Source organism: Atta cephalotes (assembly GCF_000143395.1).
Source record: "Atta cephalotes unplaced genomic scaffold scaffold00100, whole genome shotgun sequence".
Taxonomy (NCBI): Eukaryota; Metazoa; Arthropoda; class Insecta; order Hymenoptera; family Formicidae; genus Atta; species Atta cephalotes.
Genome location: NW_012130164.1, coordinates 258037 through 270393, shown reverse-complemented (window position 1 = coordinate 270393; position 12357 = coordinate 258037). Strand labels below are relative to the sequence as shown.

Sequence of the window (12357 nt, the reverse complement as noted above, 5' to 3'; positions counted from 1 at the left end):
TATTTCTAAATTGTTCAATTAAAGGAATCTATAAAAAACTTATTAGTTTTTTGTTAGTTTGTAATTTTTCATATAGTATACTTATATAATATATATTATAGTTTTTCATATATATGATATTTAAGAATAAGTCTTCAGATCTAAACAGTATCAAAAATATTAATATTGATTCTCAATACTATAATAATAATAATACTGTACTATAATAATAATAATACTGTACCAAAAAAATCTATACTATTTATATTATCTAAAATTAAATAGTATAGATTGTAGATATATATTGTAGATTTTTGGTACAGTATTATTATTACAGTATTGAGAATCAATATTAATATTTGTACTGAACTTGGTATTGTTTCGGTCCTATATACTTCCATGTAATCCCATACTGCCGTAGTAATAGAAACAATATCGATATTTGATATGCATTTTTGATGTTGTTACGATGCTGTCATTCTGTACAATAATCTCGTACTGTATCAAGAATCAATAATATCAAGAATCAATATATCGATATTTGATACATGTATATACTGATTTTTGGTATTGTTACAATACTGTACATCTTGTACTGTAATAGTACTGTATTATGAATCTTGACCCGTTGCTATCATCCTAGCATTTCTCAGATACCATATCAGTACTGATATTCAATATCGCGTCGGTACTAAATACTGAAAATTGAACCAATACTTCGCTGGTATTTAATTCCTACTTGGGTATTTACATGTGGTAACAATAAATAGCTAAAAAATATATTTTTAAAAAATGGAAAACCAATCATTTTCAAATAGTTGTGTGTGTGTGTGTGTGTGTGTGTGTGTGTGTGTGTGTGTGTGTGTGTGTGTGTGTGTGTGTGTGTGTGTGTGTGTGTAACTACAATATATTAGTAACACATTCAATTGTACTTCTAATTATAAATTTAATTGATCAAATTTACTATACGTATTATCAAAATTAAAAAGAAAATTGTAAAAGTAATTATTTGCACTAAATGTTTGGCAACACTATACACATATTGGAAAAAACAGATTTGGTTGAATTAACTGAAATTGTGGTGGATGATGAACGATCTATTTTAATTAATTTTAATTAATTTTACTAGATTTCTGGTTAAATCTATCAGAATTCTGATTGAAATAATCAATTCTCAATTTACTAGAATCTAACCTTCTATCAATTTAAATTTAACTAGAAATCTGATAAACTCAACTAGAATTCTGGATTGTTCATTTTCCATCGCAATTCCAGTTAATTCAAAATATTTTTTTCCGTGTAGCAATAATATATTTGATCACATTTACATAAATAATAATTTATTGTAACATTTTTCTTAAAAAAAAAACTATAAGAATAAGAATTATATTATAGTCAAAGCTGGTCACACATGTTTAAAAATAAAATATGTAATACTCAGATCGCAGCGAAACAAAACACGCCACGGTCGGACGATCTCTCGAGACTGAAGACAATCACTTTGTCATTATCATTTTCTAACTATGTTAATAAATACCAGCATATTATTTCGTTTCCATGTAATCTCTTCAAATATTAATAATATTAAACTGGTAGCAAAGGATGAAATTAAGAATGGTTACAGTAGAAAGTATAAGTATAACGTTGGCAATGTCTCGATCACAAGCATGCGATTAGCTCAGCGTAAATGTATTAAACTATCATTCTAAATATAAATCTCGTAGATTCAAATCTTACTGACAAGCGATGCGTTTTTTAATAATTAATTGTAGTTAATAAGAATATAGGTATGCAAAACAGTAAATAATAAATTGAGATGGAAAAATAAAAAGTAATAATAACAAAAAAATTATATTTTTCGTTAAGATATATCTTCGTTAAGATATATATTTTTTTATTACATAAAAGGAATTGTTTGGTCACAATTATTTCGTCTAAAACAATTAATAACTTGATTATATTTGTCATATGATTTCGTAATAATCATCTAACTTTGCTACCAATTTTTAAATCTTAGTAGTAATAGATGAGTCTACTTTTAATTATGTTTATTATTACAACATTTTATAATATAATTTATTATATGCAAATACGATTTATGTGTAAGATAACCATACAATGTAATTGAATGAATGCATATAATATTATGATCATAATTAGTGTTCAGATTACTATAATTCATTATAGTCAAAATATTTATAAATTTATGGTTGTCTAAAAAATGACAATAAATTATAGTTAAATTATGGTTATTCCAATCATTTTTTTTTCTCAATATTGTTAAGAATAGTAAATCATACTTCCGGAGAAATATTGATTCATAACCGTTGTCGAATCGAAGAGAGTAAGAATCTCTCGACTTTCGATGTCTGTGGTCGCATCGACACCATATGTTAGCGTGTAAAAGCCATTGCTCTATTCTCGCAAAAATCGACTAATAAAAAGGTAACTCGTCGACCTTCGATATAGTCTATGCTTCGCGGCGACTGGTTCTCTATCTCTTTTCCACTGCTACTAGGTCTCTCCGTCTCTCCCAGTTTTTCTTCTCTCTCTTTCTCTCATTGCACACCGCGTGTGTGTACGTGTGTTCGTCGCTCTGCCAACTTTCACGTATCATAATATATAGTGAAAGAATGTGGTTTCCCTTTCAAATTACAAAATATGCCACGAGTGTGCAGTTCAGTACACTTCCTTTTCTTTAATTTCGCCTTTTTTTTACGTTATCTCGATAAGTTTTTAAATTTTTTCAATCGTCTACTTTTGAAAGCAACATGCAATTAGTAATCGAAAGTAACAATAGATCAACTTTTAGAAGCAAATGAAAAGGAAAAAATTTTGTAACTTTTGCGTTTACGTCTGTCGCTAACCTAATGTCTCTTGTATTCATTTCTTTGACTTGAAATCTGAATTTTCTTCTTCAGTCTTTTTTTTACGCCTTCATTCAAAAGTACATCCTATTGAAACATGAGGCTCTAAAAGTTTAAACTGGAAAGGACAGTGCTTGGGACCGAAACCTTGATTGAGATATTACATTGCCACGGCGCGCGTACAATCGGTGCGCAGTTTTATTATTAAAGAAGGACTTGACCCAGATTTTATCGGTGAGAAAAAAAAGATACCTAGGCGATCTATCCTGAATGTCTGTCTGACATCTTTGTCGAGCGGCGCATTATTGCCTCTGGCGACGATTTGTATCATCTTTCATGTTATTAATTTAGACAAGAGGGATGGATTTATGTGGGTTGTGACTAACTGGGTCAGGGACATCCGCATGGGCGCGTATAATGTATATTATAGTCAGGTTATTCGGATTCATATTTCCTTACGATGAAAGATATATGTATGTATATGCTTTATTTATTCCAGATAAGTAATAGTATTAGCAAGACTAAATTAATAGTTTACTGTGTATGGTTAACAGTGTAAACGTGTTTTACAAATATGAGCGATTACGCGAGTTACATTATGAGCGGTAATTTGTTATACATAAACGATAAAATAACCGTGTAAAGTGTATACGGCGGATTTTAAGCGATTATTATTTTCTTTACTTCGCTTTTTTGCATCATGTAATCTTTCAGATAATTGATGAAGAAGAAAGGAGATATTCATATTAAAATTATAGAAGATTGTTCTATGATTGTTGTTTGGATTTATTGATTTAAAAAATGTTAAATGTTTTATTGATAATAAAAACGATATGTTTTTAGCGTAATTTAAGGATATTTTGCGGGCAACAGGCTCACAATTTCTTCTGAATTTTTCCACTGTAACTGTCATGGCCACCCTTTGTCTCAACCTCAGTACTTAATACTGTCTCGAACAGCCGCAAAACAACGCCACTTGTCCGGTAGGTAGAACGATTCGAAGATATGCGGGAAAGGACAATCCCATCCTGTGACCCTTTGAATCGGTGCCTCCAGATACAGGAAGCACTCCATCTGCATTACAATTTGACAATGCACCGTCAGAATAACTTAGTGATTCAGATTAGTTTTACAGCTTTTCTATCGTGCGTGCAACTTTCTAATTTATAAGAATCGATATCGATTAATTCGCGAACAACAAGGAGACTTGAGATGCAAGACTAATCGGTCACTGTTAAAAACTGGTTTGGAGAACTGTTAGGCGTTGTAACATTACCATCCCACGCGTCATTTTATCTCGCCGAAGACTTCCGACTCAAACAGTCCTCACGCGCTGCCTATGTTAGAATCACGCGATAGATCTGATGGCTGTTGCGTAAAATAATGTCTACAATTTTTTATAGAGATTTTAAGCTTTAAGTGTTAAGAAATTAATCAATCACACGCTGGTATTTATAGTTCTTAAGAACGAACTACTAATTAATATCTTAATTAATTAATATCTCTTAATATCTTAAGAAATTAATACTTTTGATTGATTCATGACATTAAGACTGTACTTAAAACAGTTTTAAATATAGAGAATCGACTATGAATACCTATCATAATCGATTTGTCTTCTTGCAATCAAATGTAAGTTCGAATCCAGAATAGGTGTTTTAAGCCTTAAGCCGTAAGAAATTGACCAACTACAGTCGAATAGGAGGAGAATAATTGATTGGGGTTGTGTGTCCATTTTTTATGGTTTAAGGCTTAAAAATCTATTGTAGATCCGGATTGAATTCCTTACGATTTGAGGCTTAAAGCTTACTCTCTTTTAAAGTGAGTTATTACTCTATAAAGAGTGAAATGTATCATTCCTAAGATTAAAAATTGAGCTTTTTCAAGATTAGTTTTTATTAATTAATTTTCATTCTGTAGAGAGAGAATTTAGAGGGTAAATTTTACTTACTCTCTTAAAATCTTATTGTAAACACCGTATTAGATATTTTTATTATTATATATAAGACGCAAAAAATCTGAAAACTCTACGATGTGAATCCGTGAATATGTTACCTGAATCGTCGCAGCTATTTCTGCCCCGAATCCATTCGTCATCGGCGCTTCGTGGGCGATGATAACGCGTCCGGTTTTCTTCACTGACTGTAACATTCAAACATATAATACATCGTATCATGCATATATGGTAATTTATTATTGGTCTCTAGCCGCCGCGGGTTTAATTCGCATGTGATTTACATCCCGTCCCACATTGCGGTACAATAATAACTTCACATGCACGGCCGATGCCATGCGCTAAATGGGCGCATTAACGACGTCGCTGATGACGGCATGAACCGTTTTGTAACAGCCATCAAATGCGGGTTTACGACGTGATCGACGTTGTAGAAATATACACCGGAACAGCCGGTGCGATCGGGACACATAGGTACATCTATGCCCCTTTTGTGCGCATATATGTGTGCATGTATGCCCGTCCTGTTGTAAATCATTGACAAAGGTAACTAGACAGATAAGCGCGACTGAACGCTGAATACAGGTTCCTATGACATTTTCGATTCGCGCCGACCTTCCCTGCAACTTTCAGGAGTTACAATCTTTCGTTACGGATACACCCCGCAGAAAATCTACGTCTCTATATTTATCGGATTGATATTTATGGATTTCTGCATGTCTACTATTAACCTTTATTAATAGGCGTCTTACTGTCACGATAAATGTTTGAATTATTGCCCCTTCCTTTAATGTTCAATCCCTTTCAAATGTCTAAGGAGAATAACATCAATTGACTTTGCGTTTACAATGCTTAGGAAATCGACAACACTAATTGCATCTCTCCCTTTTACTTATTAAGTGTGACAAGATATTAAAAGAAGGATATTTTATTATATACTTAATCTGATGTAATATATTACGTAAATAATAATATTTATTTTTTCAAAAAGCTGGGCATTTTTGTAAGATATAAAAAATTATTGTTATTAAGTAATTGTAATTGTTGCTATTATATATTCCAAAATTCATTGCTATTGAAAATCTGCACGTAATATAAATTATAGATTTTCGGAGCTGACAGTGAATTTTGGAACATAGCTTTAATAACGACAATTTTTAATGATAAGTTTATTAATAGTGAACAGGAGCCTTAAAATAAAAATTCTGATTGGGACTATTTGAATTGAGTTGATGATTAATCACGCGGTAATAATCCAATATTTCATACTTTCGTGTTTATGAATCATTCATTTTTAACTCTTTGTTAGCTAACAATTGGGCTCACTCAATTATAAATTTTTTTGTCAAAAATGTTACAATGTACAATTTTTTTTATCCCAAAGAAAACAAGAAAGTCAAGATATAATATATTTCATATGAACTGAATCATGACAAAAAATAAATTCGATCAATAATTGATCAAAATGACATCAAATTAACATTATTTTGTCTTTCTTGTTCTCCTTAGGATATTACATCTGCAAAAGATAATTCTTAAAATACATTTACAATTAGTACTTATTAATTCTTTTTTATATACGAATTATGTCATTTTCGTTCCTTGAAATTAATTAGTGCTTTTTAATTAACATAAATTAAATAAATGAGATTAAATCTTACAAATTCAGTATTAGTAACTGTGTTTGGCTTCAACTCCGAAAGATTAATCAAATTTAATCTATGCGATTCTTTCAATTTCACACGAGGTTTTTCATAGAAGCGACATATCAGAATTTTGTTCTGCGAGAGCTGTAATTTTTCTCGTTGTGAAATCGTGCGTCGTTTCGCAGACAAGCATGTCGAAAAATAGACAAGACGACGAATCCGCAACTGTATCGAAATTGTGGCAAAACGGTTTTCAATTACGATCATCTCGTCATGTGTGTGTGCGCGTGTACAATGTACATAATATAGCGGTGATTTGCAAGCCCGCGAGTGGATATCACGGTACGATCGAGCATATCATTAGCGACCTGTGATCGATTAACATAAATCAGCACGATTATTAGCGTCTATAGAAATCTTATCGTAATCTGATGGAGCATACGAGCGCGGGTCAGTTTTGCTTGACCACCATGACCATTTCTCATTTTACTTTAATAGAACGCGACGCGCATCTGCCTCTCTATTGTCGATGACACGCCGCCGCGTCATGGAAGATTGCGATCCTCGCGCGACGACAATGAATCCTCACGCGGTCGTGGGAAGAATTGGTTTCCGATATTTCTTTACCGATGTCTCGCAATGTTCCAACAACGCATACAAATAGTGTGAAAAAGACTTCAATTGTGTCTCTCGTATCTTGCGTGGGCGTAAATCAGACGATTTTCTACGATGTAGAAACGCGCGTTTTCGGCATTCATAATCGCGACGCATTCATCACCGAGCTTCAAATTAAGAGTTCAAATCTCAGAGTTTCAAATTAAATTGAGGGAACGGAGCAAAAAGTAGATTTCACGCGATCGTTCGATCTTTTGAAATTCGGAAATGAAATTGAAATTTGGTTAACCATGGAGGACGCCCACGAGATCGTCACAACGATAACGGAAAGAACATAAGCGAGAAAGATACGTCGGACTTCTCGCCTTAAGCGGAATCATCGAATCGATCTTGTTCTTTCTTAAGGAAATGGCCGTTATTGCCCACCTTGCACACAAGTTCCGCGTCCCAAGGTAGAATGGAGACGAGGTCTATCACTTCGCAGGATACACCGAGTTTTTCCTGGACTAGGTCGGCCACCTCCAGCAATATGTGCACCTGAGTGCCCCAGCCAATGAGTGTCACGGCATCACCTATGCGACAAAAAACCAAAGATGTATTCGTGTGTACATACGCGAATACATACGGTTGTAATCATGGATGAAAGCGTGCATTTCTTCTCGTCTGTATCCTGTTTCAGGACCGGTTACATCAAGCGAGATCATCAACGATATAATGGAAGGACGCGATCGCACTTGGTAAATTATATTCGCTTCTCGCGTTCGAAAATGCGAATAGTTATCTTCTATGACTTCAAATAACACCTTCTGAGGTGTTATTTTTTTGTTCGATGGCGCTCTTTACATTATTCACCGCATTTCGCGGTGAATAATGTAAAGAGCGATGCTGATATGCTCTAAACATTTCTTCGAAGAATGATTTTACACAACCGCAAATTTATTCATAGTGTATTTATTCATAGTGTATAATCATTTCCGCGTAATCTGAAGATGCAAAGAGAACTTCTAATAATACTTATTAATTATAAGTACGTTGCATCAAAGACAAGAACTCGCAGATAGAAACGTTTTAATCAATGTCATTAAAATTTGATTGATAAAATACTATTAATTATCATTTTATTATTAGTATCGAAAGATCAAGAAAAAGGAAAAAAATATTATTTATGAAATTATATAAATAGTAATATAATGTATAGAATTTATTTCTTAAATACAAATATATGTTCTTGTATATAGAAATACAAAGATACATACGAGTTAGATTCCATCATAAATTAAAAATTGTACTAGCACTAGAGAACAAAATGGTGTATTAATTATAAAAGATCCTATTTTAAAATAAAAATAAGTATATAATAATTTAAAATATTTTCCTGACATTCCTTTATTTTATATAATTTTTGTTTCAAAAACTTGCATTATGTATAAACTACATATTTGAAAAGAATTTTAGATTATCGATATAATATTAAAATAATATAATATCAAATAGTGTCAAATAACTCATAATTGAAACATATATGAGTCCTTGGTAATCCTGGGACTTTTCCTAATTTTTAAACAGTAACGATTTGAAATAATTTTATATTTTACAATCTTGTTTTTACAATTTTGATCTTGAAAAATTTAAAAATATGGAACTAACATAATAACAAAAATTGTAGCTGATCCCAAAGAATTCATGTTTCTTTAGCGTTAAAAAATATTCTTGATATGGATTAAATAGACATTTCAAAACTCACCGCTTCTTACAATTTCAGCCTTGCCGATTGCAATCTTATAATGTGCAACGGGTACTTCATCGACTGCTATGCGATACAGAATTTTAGGCTCGAATATAATACAGGGATCCGGCTCGTCGATGCAGCTCAACAAGAGACCCTTTGCGTGCATCGCTCCGCGAGGGACGACGATCTAAAATAAAAAAGAAGGAAGCTCATTAAAAAATATAATGATGTATTTGGGCGAGGCGAGAACACGAGAATCGAGTACCCTTGCGATCCGATAATCATCGACTCCTTAACACATGTCTCAAAAGCGTGAAATTGATCGGCTCTGAGTAGCATCGCCGATGATATTATGTCGCATCGCTCCTTTAATAATCGCGATGTACGATAGTGGCGGCTACGTGCATTAGTGTGCGAGTAAAAACTTTCTTCATGCATACGTAAATCGTGTACGCTGTACAATATTCATGGAATTTGTTGAGGAAAGTTGTAAACTCACAGTTCTACGGCTGGCGCGAGACATAGCGAGGGTTATACTCGAAGAATGTTCCTGATGATGGAAATTTAATAGCAAAAACTCGTCTCGTTACCAAATCACACGATCAAGAAAATGAATCAATTTTTGAGAAAATAAAATCCAATGTCTCAATCGTCATGTAGCAGTTCATCGAGGCAAATCATAAAAGTTATATGAGGAAAGTTATCAAGAAAATGTTATGACTTTGTTATTAAAAATGACAAATAAAATCATCATGATATTCTTCAAATATGATTTCTGTGTTCTACTTAGGTAGTAGTACAGATCTTGTTCAACATTATGGCAATGATCAACTTGTCAGGCATTTTGTACAAACAGTGAGGCGTGGCCTTTTATGATCTTATTATGAAATCGTCTATCTCGATAAGGAACTTGTCTCGACTATTAACAGAGAAATATCTTAGTCTTAAGACACAGTTGAGGAAACAAGCGGTTCCCGTGTTACGCCCAAAAATAAACAACCGCCATGAATAAACAAAAAACGCATTTCTACTAGCCTTCAAACCGGGACTGTGTGCAAAGTAGGCTTCCGGGCTTTGAGAGTGATAAAGACCACCATGGCCGACGGCTCCACAAGGTGCACGAATCGTAAGCTTGCCGCAGTCAAATAGATTGCCGCTTCGATACCTCATTTTTGCCGCTTCGTTTACCAACTGTAGAAGAAACGTACGCACAGTTAACAGTCGAAGATCCTTATACTCTGTTTAATAATTTGCATTACGAACGGAATACACATTCCGCATTATTTTATACGATCCATTCGCGAAATAGTTGAAAAAACTTTTCAAACTATAAAAAAAAAGTTTTCGCGCTCTCTGCATTTTTTAAGCGAAGATTTCTTTGTTATACTTTTATTTGCACCTTCTTATTATTTAAATTTTCTTAAAACTTTAGATTTCTTTTACCCTAGACGTGTTACAAAATAATAATTATCTGTTATATTAATACTATATGTGCTGTGAATAATGCGACACCTGATCAAAAGCGGGAAGTATGTAATCGGCAAATTGTATCTCGGCAATCGCTGATATTCCCGCGTTGGCTAAACCAATTCCGAAACCGGCGATTCCTTGTTCGCAGAGAGGTGTGTTGAAGACACGATTGGCACCGAAACGATTCTTCAAGTCCATTGTGCAACGAAAGACACCTCCAAATGCCACATCCTCGCCAAACACAACTGAAATTTTAAAAGTAACTATAAACAACTAAGTAATGTTTTCCATTTTTTCCAAAAAATGTAATTATTCTTATTTTAAAGATTTTAACAAAAAGAAAGAGATTCAGCTTTTCTTAGAAAAATTAAATTCTATTAATTTTTATAGACGATTAAATAATTTTCTTCACAACAGTTTAATATTTTTTAATTTTTCGAAATTGAAAAATTGAGAATGAATATTATTAAATACATATTTAGATAGAGAAAATATTTTAATGTATTATATTCGCGTACAGCTGTACATTCGAATTAAAAAAGAGTACAAATACAACAAAATCCTTACCTGAACGTGGATTATTTTCCAATGTAATATTAAGTCCATGATTTATAGCTTGATACATATTCAGTTTTTGAGTCTCACCTAAAAGCACAACTTTCATGTAATCACATGAATAATGTATAATCAGGGTTGTGTGAAAGATTTTCAGGGCCTTGCCCATATAGCACACTTTATCCTAAAGATGTTCTTTCTTAAAACATTAGGATATTCTGAAGATGATTCTTCAGAACATTCCCTGGATATCTGTGCATGGGTGGTGTAAGGGTAAGGACGGATGCTTTTATCTGTTCATGAATTTAATGTATGTATAGTCAGCAACAGCAAAAGATTGTAACACATTTTTTTCAATGAGTTTCGGAACACTTATCGAGGGATTGGTTATTATTTATGGATTATGGATAAGTAAGAACCAATCGTTCAATGAATAGACTGCATTTTGAAATCCATTTAAAAAAAATGTTGTAACCTTTTAGTTGCTGACTGTATACATACATCCTTCATAAATGAGTGGTTATTTTCTCAGAACGAATATATATACATGTATTGTTCGTAGTTTTAATGAATTAAAAAATAACAAAACAATGAAATAAAGAAAAAAGAATTATTTATCAAATTTATCATAGCTGTCTATTTCCTCATAATTCACTGTACAAGAATTTGAATAATGTATCCAAATAATAATTGCTTAACAAGTTTTAAAGCAACTATTGTCAGATTGCACGTATTATCATATCATAAGGAAATTATATATATATATATATATATATATATGTATAGATATGAAAATTGTTTAAATTATTAACATGATTACATATGTACATACATTTATTGTATAACAATGAAGATTAAATTTAAATTGTTTATGAATTATAAATATAAATTGGATAAAAATTAATTTGGATAGAAGTAATAAAAATGATATCTTATTGTTAACCAAAATTTCGGGGTCATTAGGAGCCTTGATGTGATATGTCTTCTAACCTTTTATATGATCCTATGCATAATTAATAATTTCGGGAATAATAAATTTGGGGATAAATCTTCTAAAATAATTGAACTAAAAAACAATTTCTTGAGGATTTTGTAGGAAGTTTGAAAATCTTTATAAGAACCACTAAATATCATATAACAAGAACTTGAATCATTTTTGTTATGATCTGTTATGTCTTGAATACATATAATATTATTTTATTTAAACAGAATAAAATAATAATGTAATGACTCTTATTATAACAAATATGTAAAAAAAAAACATTAATTTGGTAATTTATCGTCACATTATATCCATTCGTTTTTTAATTTAATTTTGACGTAATATATCCTTGCGATGCATGAATTAAAAAAAGACGTCATCATCTTCAACAGAGATGAATATTTTAGATCGAATATTTGAATTTTCGTAGAATGTGCCCAAGATTTAAATTTATTTTGTTTTTTATTTTGAAATATATAAATGATCATTTTATTTAAGAGAGAACGAGAAAGAGAAGGGAAAAAAGGAGCAAGAGAAGATAAGAGAGAGTAAGAGAGAAT

General features: G+C 32.0%; 1 protein-coding gene across 1 annotated transcript in view; it reads right to left on the bottom strand.

Moving 5' to 3' along the window:
• Nucleotides 1–3614: 3614 nt before the first annotated feature.
• Nucleotides 3615–12357, bottom strand: part of LOC105624994 (2-oxoisovalerate dehydrogenase subunit beta, mitochondrial) — a 10332-nt gene continuing 1589 nt past the window's right edge. Inside the window, exons 2-8 of the mRNA XM_012206337.1 lie at nucleotides 10828–10905; nucleotides 10303–10505; nucleotides 9826–9981; nucleotides 8806–8977; nucleotides 7488–7633; nucleotides 4902–4988; nucleotides 3615–3920 (exon numbers count right to left, since the gene is read on the bottom strand). Coding sequence (XP_012061727.1) covers nucleotides 3780–3920; nucleotides 4902–4988; nucleotides 7488–7633; nucleotides 8806–8977; nucleotides 9826–9981; nucleotides 10303–10505; nucleotides 10828–10905 — 983 coding nt within the window. The 3' untranslated portion in view covers nucleotides 3615–3779. The remainder of the gene's footprint in view (nucleotides 3921–4901; nucleotides 4989–7487; nucleotides 7634–8805; nucleotides 8978–9825; nucleotides 9982–10302; nucleotides 10506–10827; nucleotides 10906–12357) is intronic.